Genomic DNA, 17,814 nt, shown 5'->3' on the forward strand with positions numbered 1-17,814 from the left:
TCTCCATGGAATTTGGTATTGTATGTTTACTAGATTTGCCAATACAAATGCACTTTTAGTTCACACATTTCAGAGGTTTTTGTATGTGTAGCACTTGGGGCATTAAAATGTATGTCTGCAGTTTCAGAGCCTGGATAGCTGGTTGTTTGAGGAGCTGGCTATTTAGGTTTCTGGTCAGAACAGACACACAGCAGAAATACTGCCTTGCCTTGGTGAAAGCTGAACTGTTGAACAATGTCTGGATGTCTCAGCTGATTTTATTTTTCATTGTTTTTCCTGAATGCTTCCGCTACAGAGGCTATGAACTGCTTAAATGCAGCCATCGATATTTACACAGACCTGGTAAGAAATTGTATTGCCTTGAGGAGTTGGGGTTGGTATCCCAATGTGTGGCAACTTAGATTGATGCCTCTTTATTTAAACAAGTTTTATTAAATCGTTGTTCTATTAAAAGTAATAAATGCCACAAGTACTTAAAGGAGAGAGGGGAAAAAAACCGTATATCTTTTTTTTAAATTGTCCATCCTAGGGCCGATTTACTATTGCCGCCAAGCATCACATCACCATTGCAGAGATTTATGAGACTGAGCTGGTAGATATTGAAAAGGTAAGCTGATTAAACCGTTAGAACTTTTCATTGAAACTGTGTACATTTGAATGTGCTATCAGAACTGCATATGATTATGAAACTTCACTCTGCTGGCCTAGGGAACTTCATGAATCAGGCTCTTCCAGGAACTCGAAGTCTCTAGGCTTGTTTCCAATCCTGCTGATGTGGGTATATGTCAGGAGTAACGTGTGTGAAGTTAGCGTAGTTCAACTTGGTGTGAGTGATACCAGGATCAAGCCTCAGTGATGAGTTGTTTGGTCTTTGCCTTTGATGTGCCTCTTTCTCCCCCTCTCTTCCATGTTTTTAAGTTACCTCTTCCTTTCCTTATGATCATCAGTGGAAGCTTGATTTTCATATGGAGGCCTGAAGCAGATGGACTGAGCAAGTCACTTTTAGGGAAGGGATAGCTCAGTGGTTTGAGCATTGGCCTGCTAAACCCAGGGTTGTGAGTTCAATCCTTGAGAGGACCATTTAGGGATTCAGGGATTTAGTTGGGGGCTTGGTCCTGCTTTGAGCAGGGGCTTGGACTGGATGACCTCCTGAGGTCCCTTCCAATCCTGATATTCTATTATTCTAGATTTACGCAAGTGCTTTTGAAATACCCCAGACCCCATTTCAGACCTGATGAGGATGATGCACTGTCGGTCAGTTTAAAAGTGTTTGTGAAAGACTGACAGGAAAGTGTGAATTGCACAGAAGTTGTTTATATGGTACAGCTCTTTGCAGGGGGGGAGACAATCAAGCTACACACATTTAATATGATTTGACAAATCATTGCAGAAGTGTGATAGGATGTCTGTGGTGCCTGCAGCCTTGCATGCTAAGCATGTCAGAGCTAACAGACTTGGATGAGAGACTCTTTCCCTTTACCCTACAAGGAAAGTGCGGTTTGTCATGAGAAGTGATATTTTTAGTGAGTCCACTCGATATCTGTCTTTCCTCTAAGGCCATGTGTGCACTGCCAACTTTGGTTGACCCAAGTTATGTTGGCATTAAGCTGCTGTTGTTAGAATATTGCTTGTGCGTGTGCATACTTGGCTCCTTGTGTCGGTGATGCATGTACTCACCAGGAGTGCTTTTGTCGATGGACAATGTTGTGCACCATGGGTAGGAGTCCCAGTGTGCAACCCGCCACTGTCTTTTGGGAAGTTTTGGCAATGCATGATGGGGCCTAAACGAGTCGTGCAGGGGTGACTGGGATCAAGGGGTCAGCTTCCCAGTGTGCAACTGTCTCCATCCCGTAATGTCATTTATATCCCATAATTTTTGCTCCTTTTTTCAAAATCCCACGAACCTACATGGCTCTCCTTGCTATCCACCATCTCTGACTGAAGCACGGAAGCCTGCACAGCTCTGCACTGTTGCTGTAAGCATTGCAAGCACAGGACACACAATCCAGAGCTGCAAAAATAACCAAATCAATGAGGAACATGACGATTCCTTGGAGGACAGACTGCTGTGAGATCTAGCGAGCACCAATGCCAGGTTGTTGGCATTCATGGAGCAGCTGGAGATGGTGGCGTGCTGCTTCTGGACACGAGGACTTACTGGTGGAGATCGCACTCTAATGCAGGCTTGGAATGACGAACAGTGGCTGCAGAACTTTTGGATGTGCAAGGCCACATTCCCAGATCTGTGAGCCAAGGTCGCCCCAGACCTCCAGTGCAGGGACCCCAAAACGTGAGCTGCACTGACAGTGGGGAAATGAGCGATTGCACCATGGAAACAGTGGGAAATCGGTTTGGAGTTGGAAAACCCACTGCAGGGGCCATTGTCATGCAAGTGACTGTAATGCAAGCCTCAGTTCAGAGCCGTTAATCGCCTCCTGCTGCGCAGGACTGTGACTCTTGGCGATGTGCAGGGCATAGTGCATGGATTTGCAACAATGGGGTTCCTGAACTGTGGTGGAGCAATAAACAGCCCTCATATCCCTCTTTTGGCACCAGACCACCTTGCCATAGAGCGCATCAACAGAAGGGCTACTTTTGTGTGGTTATGCAAACATTGGTGGATCACTGGGGATGCTTGACTGACATCAGTGTGAGCTGGTCAGGGAAGGTGCGTGACACTCACATCTTTAAGAACACAGGGCTTTTTAGAAAGCTGTAAGGAGGGACTATTTTTCCTGACAGGCAGATAACCACTGGCAACGTTGAAATGCCAGTAGTGATCCTGGGGGACCTAGCCTACCCCTTGCTCAGGTGGCTCATGAATAACGCTACGACTATGTCACAGAGGTCATGGAAGTCACAGAATCCATGACTTCCAGAGACCGCCGCGACATGTGCCCCAGGGACAGCAGGCAGCCCCACAGCTCTCAGCCGCTGCTGGCAGCGGGCCCTCAGCAGCTCCTAGCCGTGGATGGTGGGGGTTCCCCGGAGGTCCTGCAGGCTGCAGGAGCCTCCCTGCCTCTGCCCAGCCATGGCGGGCCGAGCAGGGACCCCAGAGCCCCCAGTCGCTGCAGGTGCTGGACCCTCCTCTCTCCCCATTGTGTCAGGGATATTTTTAGTAAAAATCACGGACAGATCACAGGCTTTATTGCCCATGACCCGTCTGTGATTTTTACTGAAAATATTCCTGACAAAATCTGAGCCTTACTCATGAAGCCAGACCCCAGCCACCTCGACAGCAGCAAGGAAAGATTCAACTACCAGATCAGCAGGTGCAGAAGTGCAGAATGAAGTTGAATGTGCATTTGGCAGATTGAAGGGACACCGGCATTGTTTACTCACAAGATTGGATCTCGGTAAGAAAAATATCACAATGGTTTTAGCTGCCTGCTGTGTCCTACATAATCTCTGTGAAGCAAAGGGGGGAAGGTTGCCACTGGGATGGAGGGCAGAGGTGGAGAGGCTCGGCGGAGTTCAAACAGCCAGATACAAGGGCTGTTAGAAGAGCTTATCACAGCTGTATGACTCAGAGAGGCTTTGAAGTAGCACTTTTACAATGAGCTGCAGGAACGCATTGTGGTGCACTGTGCTCTATATGTGGCCTTGCTGTTTTGTGGCCTATTAGGAATTGTGTGGTGCTGGGGGTACATGTCGGACTATAACATTGTCAGTGCACCTATTAATTTTGCAGCGCTTGCTGTACATTTATCATTATTAGACCGTGTAGGTCACTGATCCTGTGAGTTGTCACACTGTGCAGTAACAATTAAGTAGGTGATTTCAGAACTGCTAGGCGCTCTGCCACGTATGCTGTGAACTAATAAAGATGAATTATTTTCCAAATAATAAAATTTTATTCAGTAACAAAACCAGTGAAAAGAAAAATCTGTGCAATTTAAAAGCAAAGACATTAAAAACGTCATGAATTAATAGAATAGCACTTTTCAAGAGGAAAGAACATTTATGACCATTTTAGCTACTGTGGCGGTCACAGGTCAGTGTATGTGAAGCTGTGGTTTTCCGTAATGTCTCCTGGGGTGGAGTGGTAGAGGGGTAGGGCGGCGGCCCGTGATGCCGTGTGCAATGTTGAGGGTGGATGCTGCAGTGGAGTTCTGCAAGGACTGCAACGGGAGCTGAGCCTGGGATTGTTCAACTTGTAGGTACACAATAGTCTGCAGCATCTGTGTTTGCTGCAGAGAAGCCCCATTATGTCCTGGGGCATCTCCCTCTCCTTTTCCTGCTGGCCTTTCTCCTCTTCGTTCTTTCCTTCTCCAGGTTGTCTGCAAAGCTTTGATTTCAGTGGCATTACATACAGTAGTAAGAGCTATAGTCAGTAGTCCAGTTTTGCAAGATCGAGCTCTTAATCAGAGTTCATTCGGGATGGTTGCAGTGTTTCAATATTGGTATAATCCTGTGGGACAATAAAAATGGGATGTCATGGTATTCCTCTAAAACCACCTGAGGAATTCTGAAAAATTCTAATCTTTGTAAATACGGTCTTCCCCAAAAATCTCATCTCAAAAGTAACATGTTGAGAGAAAAATGTTTGTGTCTGTCTTTTAGGCAATTGCACATTATGAACAAGCTGCAGATTACTACAAAGGAGAAGAATCCAACAGGCAAGTCTTCTTCAGAGAATAGTTATTTTAAACAAGGAAGATTTACAGTCTGGATTTATCCTTCTTTTTTCTTTCCTATAATAAGATGTGCAAGTATTATATGCCTCTCCTAATTTGTGAATTCTTTAATAAGATGTCCAAATCCTGCATTAAGATGCTGAGATTGTCACTTAGGTACATGAAATTGGCATTCACTTACCTATCTGTCAGTATGAGTATTCAAATTGAGATCTTTGGAGACCTATTAAGGTGCTTGCATGTGAAAACTGATTTCTACCTTTGTTTAGATTTTAATGCCTGACTTCCATACACCGTCTAATGCACATGCTTTCTAGTCTCCTTGGGGCTGAATATCAGGCCATAGGTCACTGGGAAGAGAACTTTCTGTAGATTTGCAGAAAGCTTTCAGAGTCAACATATGGCCTTAGTGTGCTGATAATTTTGGTATTTTTAATATACTCATTTTTCTAACAGGTAACTGCTGGGGTATGTTTTCACATACATTAACTAGTGGATGTATCTATTAGAGAAGTAGGGAAATTGACACATGTACCATTACTTATTTTAACTGAAGTCCTTGGTTGTAGTTCAGCTAACCGGTGTCTGCTGAAGGTGGCTGCATATGCTGCTCAGTTAGAGCAGTACCAGAAGGCAATTGAAATCTACGAGCAGGTTAGTATATATACTCTTTTTATAAAATGGACAACGTAGTTGAAGTCCCATAACTGTCATATTGTATGCGGCTCCTGATGTCTGAGTCAGGACCTGTGGTCACTAAAACTGGACCCCTATGGGTTTGTCTACACTGCCCCGCAGTTTGGACTGTGGGGTTGTGAATAGCAGTGAGCACTAAAGTGCTGCACTGTAACTCTCCCTCATGGACACTGCAGGCATGAACTAAAGTGTTCCTAGGTTTCAGAGTAGCAGCCGTGTTAGTCTGTATCCGCAAAAAAAACAGGAGTACTTGTGGCACCTTAAAGACTAACAAATTTATTGTAGCATGAGCTTTCGTGAGCTAAAGCTCACTTCTTCGGATGCATAGAATGGAACACACAGACAGGAGATATTTATACATACAGAGAACATGTTACCATAGTCCTCTTCAAACAGGACTGCGTTAATGCACTGTGATTTCTAATCCCGTAGTCCAAACTGCGGGACAACGTAGACAAAGCCCTAAATCTTGCATTGGTCTCAGGAATGTGGACTAAAGAGATCATTTCCTGCCCTAATTGTGGAAAGAATCAGCATTCTCTCAGTAGTTGAGGCTGCAACTAGTTTCCCGCTGTAAGAGAGAGTTTGCCCATTCCATTCAACTGAACTGGATGTGAAATTTCACATGTGGACTCGGTCAGGTGTAGAGTTCTTTTTGTCAAACTATGCTGTGAATCAGATGAGCCATTACTGGTAGATATAGGCAGTGTTGCTGTAGCCATGTTGGTACCAGGATATTAGAGAGACAAGGTGGTTGAGGCAATATCTTTTATTGGACCAGCTTCTGTAGGTGAGAGAGACGAGCTTTTGAGCTTACACAGAGCATTTCTTACCTGGTGATAGTTACTGCATCTGTTCTTACCTGAAGAAGAGCTTTGTGTTAGCTCGAAAACTTCTCTCTCTCACCAAACAGAAGTTGGTCCAAGAAAAGACATTACTTCACCCACCTTGTCTCTAAAATTTTTGAGAGATGTAATTTATCAAAAATATATTTTACTTTTTGAAAAAGTGAGTGATTTTTGTGTGTGTGTCAAACTGTATCTAGGAATTGGCTTGGCCTAGACACTTCAAACTTAGTTGGTTCCAGACTCCTTTGAGATCTAGTGCATAGCTGTTTTTCTTAAAAAGGCAGATACTGCTTCTATGAGTTGTTCCAGGGTTAAATTCTAACTTACTTTCTAAGCTTAGTTTTGAACGCCTATAACTTCTTGGGTTGGGGTTCCCTGTCTGGTATAATTTTGGGGAAAGACTTTGAGGGTGATCGGACATGTGATTGCAGAGTTAGAAAACTTTCCCCAAAGCTAATTATGCCTTGTGCTTCCAAGTCTCTCCTTTCTTCCTCCCACCTCTCCCCCTCCCCCACCGCAAAATAGTCTTATGGCTGGAATCTCAAATGTTAGTGCTTCAGTCTTAATTATATCTAGTGCACAGCACTAATAATCAAGAGAATCTGTGAAATAATTAGGAATTATACTGCATGGCTAGAGCTAATCCCTAGCGGAGCGGCTGGCAGCCGATGCACTTGAGTGGATCATTTTAATAGAGTTTTTGCTGCCCCCCATATTACCATTTGTGTTCAGAATTTCCAGACATGAGGGTTGGTAGGAAGCTAGAGGATGACCAATGGCATGAGATCCGCTAAGGTTGTTTGTGGGACCTAATCTGTGAACTTCCTGGCTTTCAAAATTTTTATTTTTATGTATTTTTTTACCTTTTGTAAGAATGTCCTGTTTTGTTTTCATGGATACCTAGTTGCAAACTTAGCTATTGTGTTGTAATGAAGATTTTTGGCTGGGAGTATTTTAAATCAGCTCTTTGCTTTTGAACCCTTTAGGGACCCAATACAGGATATCACAGAATCAAATCACTGTTCCCTAGTCTGCATCAAATGGCAAATAGAGGCACTGAGAGAGAGGCCGTACTTGTGAAGCAGTGCACAGTAAACAGAGCTCTGTGGGCATCTGTGGCCTGGTCTACACTAGGCGTTTAAATCGGTTTTAGGAGCCTAAAACCGATTTAACGCCACAACCGTCCACACTAGGAGGCACCTTATATCGATTTTAATGGCTCTTTAAATCGGTTTCTGTACTCCTGCCCAACGAGAGGAGTAGCGCTAATATCGGTATTAACATATCGGAATAGGGTTAGTGTGGCCGCAATCGACGGTATTGGCCTCCGGGAGCTATCCCACAGTGCACCACTGACCGCTCTGGACAGCATTCTCAACTCGGATGCACTGGCCAGGTAAACAGGAAAAGCCCCGCGAACTTTTGAATATTTCCTGTTTGCCCAGCGTGGAGCTCCGATCAGCACGGGTGGCGATGCAGTCCGAAATCAAAATAAAAAAAAGAGCTCCCGCATGGACCATGCGGATGTGATCGCTGTAAGGGCAGGCAAATCCGTTCTATCCGTTCTATCAGCGCTCCGTTACAGAAGATGAAATTCAGAATCCTTTTTTAAAAATCTCCAGACAGACGCCATAGCAGGGACTCAGCGCACTGCAGCGTGACAAGCGTAACGGAAAGCCAAAGAATCAAATGGATGCGCATGGACTGGAGGACTGAAGCTATCCCACAGTTCCTGCAGCCTCCTAAAATTATTTGCATTCTTGGCTGAGCTCCAAATGCTTCTAGGGTCAAACACAGTGCCCGCGGGTCAGGGCATAGCTTGGCAATCTACTCACCCACCCCCCACCCACCCCCAGAAGCGAAAGGTAAAACAATCCTCTGACTCTTTTACATGTCACCCTATCTTTACTGAATGCTGCAGATAGACGCGATAGTGCAGCACTCAACACCAACATCCTTGCTCCCCCCCGTCATGGGCGGCTGATGGTACAAAATGATGGAAATCCATCCTCATCATCAGCATAAGCTGATCGTGCAAAAAGATGGAAATCCATCCTCATCATCAGCCTCAGCTGATGGTACAAAAGGACTGGTAACCATCCTCGTCATCAGCCTATTGGCCCTAATTTTTTCTGGTGGATGGATGGTGCAATATGGCTGGTAACCATCCTCATCATAGCAACAGGGGGCTGAGCTCCATCAGCCCCCACCCTTCATGTGTAAAGAAAAGATTCAGTTGCCCCTGGACTAGCAGTGGGATGCTGGGCTTCTCTCCTACACACTGCTTAATGTCCTGTCTGGACTATCATAGCAGCTGGAGGCTGCCTTCCACTCATTTCTCACTAACAAGTCAGTGTGTCTTATTCCTGCATTCTTTATTAATTCATCACACAAGTGGGGGGACAATGCTACGGTAGCCAAGAAAGGCTGGGGGAAGAACGGAATCAACAGGTGGGGTTGTTACAGGAGCACCCCCTGTGAATAGCATACAGATAATAATTTCTGCGGGCTCTGACACAGAGCAGGTGGTTCTCTAGCACACTTGCCTATATTAGGCAGCACTGATTCTATTTTTTTATACCAAAAAGGAGGGATTGACTCAGGGAGTCATTCCCAATTTTTGCTTTTGCGCCCCTGGCTGATCGGCCAGGGGCACTTATGACAGCAGCCAATGGTACAAAACGATGGAAGGTACAATATGGCTAGTAACCACTCTTGGCTTTTGCGCCCCTGGCTGATTGACCAGGGGCACTAGCAGCAAATGGTACAAAAGGACTGGTAGCCATGATCATCCTCAGTTCCAATTTATGGAAGGGTTTGGATGGTGCAATATGGCTAGTAACCATCTCTGCTGTCATGCAAAAGCAAAAGCATGCTTCTGTGTAGCGCTGCTGAATCGCCTCTGTGAGCGGCATCTAGTACACATACGGTGAGAGTCACAAACGGCAAAAAAAGCTCCATGATTGCCATGCTATGGCATCTGCCAGGGCAATCCAGGGGAAAAAGGCGCGAAATGCTTGTCTGCCGTTGCTTTCCCAGACGAAGGAGTGACTGACGACATTTACCCAGAACCACCCGCGACAATGATTTTTGCCCCATCAGGCACTGGGATCTCAACCCGGAAGTTCCAAGGGGCGGGGGAGGCTGCGGGAACTATGGGATAGCTAGGGAATAGCTACCCACAGTGCAACGCTCCAGAAATCGACGCTAGCCTCGGACCATGGACGCACACCACCGAATTAATGTGTTTAGTGTGGCCGCGCGCACTCGATTTTATAAAATCTGTTTTACAAAACCGGTTTATGCAAATTCGGAATAGTCCCGTAGTGTAGACGTACCCTGCTAGAATTACTGAGCATCCTCCACTCCTGCTGACTTCCACAGGAGCTGAGGGCTCCCTGCACCTTGCTGAACGGGGGGGAAGCAAACTATTGTAGTGTAGGGGTGGCTGGAGTCTTATGCTTGCCGACGACATGCCTCCAGGGATGCTGACCGGTGACAGTTACTGCATCTGCTCTGCAGTTTTGCTCTCCCCAGTACTCAGCAGTCGGGAGCTAGTGCGCAGGGGACATGAAGCCACAGCTATGCTCTTCCTGTCCATATATGGCCCTTTTGGGGTCTGGAATATTGCTGGCAAGAACCTCCTGCATTCTAGGACTGCAGCCATCCAAATGATGTCTGCCTCCTGCATGGGCGTGCAGGGTGGGAAACCAATTCCTTTCACTCTCCTTCCTCTTCTACTGACCCTGTGCAGGACAGTCGTGGTTTGGCCTTTATGTGTTTGTATAGTGCTATATAACATGCTCCAGAACCTGTTTGTAATGCCAGACAAACCTGGTGGAGGCGCTAGAGTGGATTCCCTTTGCCAGCAGCGTTCTGCTTTATAAGAGGTGCTAGGTTCCAATCGGCTGCCAGAAAAGCTTAGACAGAGTGCATCCCCGATGACTGGAGCACAGCGTACAAAACACCTCTTAGAGAGAGTGAGAGTGAGTGTGGTTTTCCCCAGAATCAGCGCTCTTTTAAAGTCCTACACGTGCACACACACGTGCAGTCTCACGCCTCTTCCGTGGGGACTGTTTGTGCTTAAAGCTAGGCATGTGCTTAAGTGCTTTGCTGGATCAGGGAGAGAGCGCTCAGCAACATGCAGGACTGAGCCCTGGAGGAACAGAGAGAACCACCTTTCTGTCCTGGGTGGTAGTACAGCATTGAAGTGCTGCAGGACATGTGCTGTTTGAACCCTTAAAGAGGGTAAATGGGGGTGTGTGCACACATATCTTTTCAATCACAATAGGTGGGAACTTTAATGCCTAAATCACTTTATTATTTTATATATACAAATATTTGTGACTGATTTGTTTCACTTTGGAATTTTGTTGTATTAGATTAAACCTGTTGAGCTGTTGCTTTTTCTTAGGATCTGGTATTTGTTGCATGTTTTTAATCCAGTCTGTTAAACGTGTGTGAGCTCTTGCATGTAATTTTGATCACCTTGGGGTTTTGTTCTTGTCTTACAAAGAAAAGATACCATATAACCTGACTGTCACTATAACTTTTTATATTTAGGTTGGAACAAGTACCATGGATAATCCTTTGCTCAAGTACAGTGCAAAAGAGTATTTCTTTAAAGCTGCTCTCTGCCACTTCATTGTGGATGAGTTGAATGCTAAGGTTAGTGACATTCTCCTAGGATGTGCAGCATCACTTAAATGAAATTTTGCAACATTAAGTAATGTGACTGAACTATCTCCTATTTCCACAGTCTGAGGGTGAAATATACATTCTCTCTCGATACGCAGTGATTACTATTAAACATTCGCCGTAGGATCTGAGCTGCGGAAGTGCATTCCTATTAGAAAAGAACAATTGATTTTTATTTTTGTATGGGAATCATTGCTGAGGCGGGCCCTGGTTTTCAAAGCCAGATTTCCTTTTTATGCTTGCCAACAGTAGGAGGCGCCCATAGTTTTGGGTGCAGACAAAGGCATGTAGAGATGTAACTACCACAGTTCAAGCAGAGGCACAGATGTCTACATTCATATCCACAAAATAGCGCAAGCAATTATTTGTAAAAGAAAGGGATGCGGGTATTAAAATCTTGTATTTAGATGAAACCCAGTGGTTGCTTTTTCTAGTAATTTTAACGGAAAGGCTAGCTTCTCTGTTTCAGCTTGCTCTTGAGAAGTATGAAGAAATGTTCCCAGCATTCACAGATTCGAGAGAGTGCAAGCTAGTGAAAGTAAGTAGAATTGATGTTAAATACAGATGCCCTGAAAGTTGAGTTATTGGTTGGAAATAAAAAAATTGCACTGGTACTATCTTTCCCTTACCGTATCCTATGTTAATCTGTTTCATATTATTTGTATATATTAGAGAACACCCACATGAATTGTACAGAACTTGTGTAACTGGGGAGGCAATTAAATGAGTCAAATTATAATCTTAATGAAAGTAGATATTTATGGGTAAGCTAATATTATAACAATAGATCCAAATGGCCTGTTGGATAGTATCAGACACTGTCTGTATATTGCTGGATTAAACAGGTTCAGGAGGTCATTGTTCTGCGTGAAGCGCAAGCATTGGATATTTATTCTCTCTTTTGGTTTAATGGAGAAAAGCGTTACATGTAATTTGTAGACCACAGGGTTACAGAATACCCAGACAACGTGTGCCGAGTCTGCTGTAAATTGAAGTGATAAATTTTCAATATTAATGTATAACCCTTGATTGTGATTCTGTTAGAAACTGCTGGAAGCCCATGAGGACCAAAACTGTGAAGCGTACACTGAGGCAGTAAGTAGTCAAGCTGTACACTGATCCATTTGTGGCAGACAATTCTAGGACCAACGTTTCAAAGGAGCCCCCCTCTAAGTCTTCATTTTTGCATGCGAATTTTGCATGCTCAGTTACTTGCACAAGTGTACCTGGGCACTGTTATTCTTTGAGCACCGGCAACATCCTCTGTGCTGTACGAAACACATAGGCTGATTGCCACCTACAATGAAGCCACTTCACACCGCTTTGGAAGGGTAAACAGAGCAATGTAAAGAGGCCTTCGTGTGAATGAAAATTCAGGCTAAAGTCTCTGTCCTTAAGAACTGATGGAAAGAGTTTACAATCTAAGGGCCTGATTCACTACTGTGTTACTCCAGTTTTATAGTGTAACGCCGCTGAAATCAGTGCAGTAGCAGATCAGGTCCCAAGAGTTTTTCAACATCTCTGGGCCATATTCACGAGTGGGCGTGGGCTGCCTTGGGCTACTGCTGCAATACAAAGCAGCTGAAAATGTCTAAAGGACCCTATTCAGCAAACCATCCCCCATCAGCAAAGCACTGAAGCACACGCTTAAGTCCCATTGAAGTATAATAATATATATATAAAAAAAAAAAACTTGGGTGAGGGTCTTCTAAATTACCAGGGCTCCCCTACTGGTGATCACTGCATTTTGAGGACTCTTTACTCTCCACTCTAGTTCCTTCCTCTTCTGGTCTTTTTCCAACAATCCTGGCTTCTTTGTGCTTGATATTTGAAATTCCCACAGACTTTAATGAGCTTTGGCTCAGCCCTTTACTACATGTATCAGTGGTTTAAGGAATATTTAACTAACAGAAATTTAACAAATGAATCGCAAATGAAATGTAGCACACAGTTTACTCCTAGGAGTAGTGATAGCCATATTCCCGTTTGCCCTCTGTTAAACTGTGTTAAACTTCCTTCCAATTAGGTTAAGGAATTTGATTCCATATCTCGCTTGGATCAGTGGCTTACGACTATGTTGCTTCGCATCAAAAAATCACTTCAAGGAGATGGTGATGGAGACCTAAAGTGAATTATTTGTGGTATATGTGGCATGTTGCCTAACTCCTAAAAAAATCTGTTTTTGTGTAATGGCCAGGGACCATTATGGGATACTTGACAGTACACCTAGCTTAATTTTGTTGCTTATGAACCAAATGACCTGTATTGTTAGTATCCTGGTGTCTTTTTGATGACATGGATGGATAAGAAATGATACTCCTAGGTGTTGCTGACAGATCTTTCGTATGTGAGAGCAATAGAGGGATTCACAAGACTTTTGAGATCAGTGAAAGAAATGCTTGGGGCAAAAATCTTTATTTTTAGTAGCTGATGAGCCAAAAGTCTTTAATTTTTAATTTTTTTTTGCTGCCATTTCTCTACTAGCTCATCATCTTCAACATTTTTGATCCATGCCTGTAAATATCTGTCCATGACATACAGTACACACAATATTTTCTGATCTGATGCTAAAGTTCTGTGTTTTTAATGCACCTTAGTGAGACATGTAGATTTTTGTTTTTAAAATCGACAGAGCTATTTTAATGATGCCAGTGAAATGCTTGTGATTTTTAGATGCAGTGTGTATGTATATATACTATACAGATACAGGCGTGCAAGAATAAATACATAATGGCTTGGGTCTAAAAACACTAATCTTCATAGGTGAGGGGTCTGCATATAATATATCATCAATTACCTTCTCCCAAACCATTCATTAAATAGGACCTAGCTTCTCATGTATTTTCTATTTAAGAACTATATATGAAATGTAAGTTTCTTCTATTTTTTTCTTGGATATATTTTTCCACTTATGTTATGTTTTGGTGCATACCATCTCTCCTGCCCTAAGATGACTTTAACAGGTAATAATATATTTTTCTAACTTTTCATTTACCTAAGTTCCTGCTATTGTTTTTGCTGCAGGTTTTTTGTATATTCCAGAACACGATTTCTTTCCCTTTGTGCTGTTGGCAAAGCTGTGTCAGTAGTTATTGAATTAGGCTTTATCTTAGCTAAGATATCCCCCTTCAGCACTGTTGGACAACAGCTTGCCAAGGCTTGTTTTAAAACTATGTAGAAATTAAAAATGATTTTGAAGAATGTGTGTGAATCCCAGTTTGTGTAGATCCTCGTTTCAATGGAGATAAGTAGACAAGCTACCTATATTCAATATATGTATGACAGTAAGATAGGCTCATGACCATATGCAGTTTCAGTGTTATGGCTTAATATTTCAGTGCAGTTCCAATAAGCTGTAGAAATTATTTCATTCTTATGTCACCAGTGCTGCTTACATAATGAAAGAGTACTAGCTTTATTTTGCATAAATGCAGCTAGTCATTAGACCTTTTAAATACTGGATACTTTAACGTAGGAAAACACTAGTATCCCATAGTTGGTATCTGTACTGCTACTATCTATGGCCTAGGTTGGTCTTTGATTTCTTTTGGAGGAAAGACGTGCCACAAATATGCATGGACCTACCCACGTTCCAGACAGGGTACTAGCTGGCTTTCATTTTTGTCATCTTTATGAATATCTGTTTTTTGTTTGTGCTGCTAGCTTTGGGATTGAATGACTATTGCCTGATGTATAGTAACCCTAGCAAGCCAGCACACTGATAGCATTTGTTTACAGAACATGTCAGATAGGAGACCAAATGATATAACACATTCCAGGAAAGATTGTTTTTTATCGACTCATCAACAATCAATTTAAACTTTCTTCTACTTGATTGTTCTCTAGATGTGTATTTATAAACTAACCCAGGAAGGGCTTTGTGCTCTGTAGGGAGTGTGACTTTTCTTGTAGTTGGAATGAACAGCACTAGTGAGTTATCATTGAAATTGTACAAAATAGTTTTCTCCCTCCTCGAGAATTTAGGTTTGTCGGATGGAGATGTGTGGCCAAAAAGGGACTGGGAGGAGCTGGCTCTGATGAGCAACAGACTCAAATGTGTTAGGAAATGTTAAAAAGCTGCAACTTGTGCGATTAACACTTGCTTACAGTGGCTGGTCCCATTAGAAATGGCTGACTTGGATCTCCCTCTAGGGAACCATGCCTGAACAAATCCGACTCTTCTTTAAACAGATATATGCCAACATAATCCTACTGTGTGGCTACAGCCTACAGCTATGGAAGAGGTTTTTCTGTCACTGTAGGAAAACCATGGCCCTGAGCACTAGCACAAACTGATAAAAGCATTCCCCTGTTGATCTAACTGCATCTACAGGAGGGTTAGGTCACCAGAGCTGTTGCTCAGGGGTGGATTTGTCACACCTGAGTGCTGTATCTGTATTGACTCAGCTTCAGCTGATTCTCTACACAGACAACCCAGAGAGGAAAATATATGCATGCTTACCTTTAGAAAAACAAAAGGCTACAGTAGTCCTAAATATTTGAAAAAGCACTTGTAGAAGAAGAAATGAGGTGTCAAGCTTTGTTTAGTAGAGGGGCATTAGTTTTTTCAAGTTTCATAACTTTCCTTATTCAGAAAGGAACATAGTTCTTGATTATATATAGTCTTGCCATAGTACATATAATTTGAGATCAGATAAAACACAGTTCAGCCAAGTTTAGTGAAAATCCTACACAGGTATCACCACATGAGAGGCACATTTTGTTAATACAGAAATTGTGGAATTTTTTTAAACATATCTTGGCACTGGTTACATTTTACTTTGTGTGGTTAATTTATTTTTCCAGGACCTAAAAACACAGTATTTTTGCACAATTATGATAGTATGCATAAATTGCTGCTGATGTACCAGAACTCTACGTACTAATCTGTGATCTGTTATTAATGCGCTCTATAATGTAGTCGTTTTGTCTAAATGCAAACCTTGGTGATTTTGTATAGCAGCATGTCATCTGTAATGTAATTATTTATTGTAAGCTGTGATATACCAGTTTTCAAATCATGTAAATCATAAAGCAAATCTGTGAGGGTGTTATTTTTCCTTTCCCCTGGGTCAAGAATCTGTACTATGAAAACTAATAATGAAATGGCCTTAGCAGGAACAGATTGTTTTGTGTGAACCAGTACAGTAATAAAATAAAAAGTAAGTAATTGTGATGCATTCTTTTCTGGTGAATGGCTACTGCTATGCACTTCAACTCCCTGGTTTGATAGTTGTATTTTTAACAGTAAAGCCCCTTTCCTTCAAAGAGTGCTCTGCAGCAAGTGGGTCCAGATTCTGCATATTTAGTGTGTAACTCTTCAGCATGCTGTGCACTGAATTTCACCTTGCACCTAACACCTATACTAAATACAAATAGGCCTGTACAACTGAAGTTCTTGTAGGCTTACACTGTGACTCTGTTCACTTGTGAAAAGTGATGAGTCCTGTAGAGTTTTCTGATGCATGTTAAACAGTTCTGCAACAATTTTTATCAGCACTATGGAAGCAAAACACAGTAACGAACAATGGAATGATTAGGCCTAAGGCACCAGGTGGTCAGTAGCAACTTCTGTGGAATTACCCAGGGGCCTGCTACTGTAATCACCTAAAATCATCAGATCTCTGCAATATACAATGCATAGTTCTCAGGGAAGAGGCCCGTCTGGTAGTCCGAGCAAGTCACTTACAAAAAGGGCAGTACTAGTTCAATATTTTAATAGGATTTAATAGTTCGTACAGGTTACTCACTTCCATACATTCATGGAATAAAATTTTTTCCCCTGTCTACAGGTACTAATACTCAGGATTTAAATATATCTACAAACACTGTACATTGGTCATTAGGAATCATTTGAATTTCAACACTCAAAAAGAACACAATTTTTGAATAAATATGTCAAATATAACCTCCTGGAAAGCTGCTTTTTTTAAACCCTTTTCCTGGATTAAGCTAGGGGTCAAAGGTAACATCAGAAGCTCCTTTAAGGCTCAAAACCCCCCCAAAACTCTGGTCCACCGTTTGGTTATTTTTATTGCTTTGCCTACCAGTAAGTCTTTTAGGAGTGGGCGATAGTGATGGATTGTGCATAACTTTCAGCAAGCTTTTCTCAAACTGCTACTTAAAAAAAACCAACCAAACCCACGTTAAACAGTCACCAAAAAATTTAATATCTGCAAAAATCAGAAGGGCAGATCCTCAGCTGCTATAAACTGACACAGCAGAAGATTTGGCCCGATTTGGAACATTTAATCGCTCTGTTAGTAGCAAAATACTTGACCAATGCTTCCAAAAGCACAAAATTGTACTGATCTTTTGAAAAAAGGCAAGTGGGATTAAGATGTTTAATTGTTGAAAGCTTCATCTTAAAATACTATTAACTATAGGGCTAATTCTGCTCCACTTAAAATCAGTGGGAACAGGCTCAGGCCTTCTTCACTGACCCAATCAGCCTCTGCTCAGTTAAACACACCAACACATGTAATTTGCTCACAAAATAAAGAAAAAACGGTAAATAATCGGTTAACTGAACATTAAGATATACATTTTCCCTCACTAAGAATAAACTAACTTGGAAAGTGAAACCCCTTGCAATGGAAAGAAACTGGTTGTACTGAGACATCCCACTTGTGTTCCCTTTACTGCTTGTAAGATAGTCTCATTGTAAAATAAGGATTAGGACAAAAACTAACACCCTGAACTTGACCAGATTTTTGTAGAAGGTGAGGGGACGGAGGGTTCCACAGAAATGTTTGATCCTGCAATCTCTTACCAGGTTAACGCTCAACATCCATGAGAAGTGCCACTGACCATCAGATCATTCATGGGAGCACAGCTTGCAGAATTCAACCCATAAAGCCTGCTCCAAATGCCCACTGAAGTCAATGGGAAGACTCCTAATGCCTTAATGGATTTTGGAGCAAGCACTACCTTCC

The 17,814-nt window shown here is 42.6% G+C and overlaps 2 protein-coding genes across 5 annotated transcripts in view; both read left to right on the forward strand.

The window, feature by feature from the left end:
- Positions 1-16,041, forward strand: part of NAPB (NSF attachment protein beta) — a 33,756-nt gene extending 17,715 nt beyond the window's left edge. The window contains exons 4-11 of one of the 2 annotated variants that reach the window (XM_045009205.1): positions 296-342; positions 530-607; positions 4,564-4,619; positions 5,207-5,291; positions 10,745-10,849; positions 11,349-11,417; positions 11,924-11,974; positions 12,906-16,041. In XM_045009205.1, coding sequence (XP_044865140.1) covers positions 296-342; positions 530-607; positions 4,564-4,619; positions 5,207-5,291; positions 10,745-10,849; positions 11,349-11,417; positions 11,924-11,974; positions 12,906-13,010 — 596 coding nt within the window. In that variant the 3' untranslated portion in view covers positions 13,011-16,041. The remainder of the gene's footprint in view (positions 1-295; positions 343-529; positions 608-4,563; positions 4,620-5,206; positions 5,292-10,744; positions 10,850-11,348; positions 11,418-11,923; positions 11,975-12,905) is intronic. The other variant, XM_045009206.1, reaches the window with a different exon arrangement.
- The window catches only part of LOC123366092 (centromere protein F-like), a 281,374-nt gene that overhangs the window by 215,958 nt on the left and 47,602 nt on the right, over positions 1-17,814 (forward strand). The gene's annotated exons all lie outside the window — the stretch shown is intronic.

The sequence above is a fragment of the Mauremys mutica genome, chromosome 3 (genome assembly GCF_020497125.1).
Source record: "Mauremys mutica isolate MM-2020 ecotype Southern chromosome 3, ASM2049712v1, whole genome shotgun sequence".
In the NCBI taxonomy this organism is placed as follows: Eukaryota; Metazoa; Chordata; order Testudines; family Geoemydidae; genus Mauremys; species Mauremys mutica.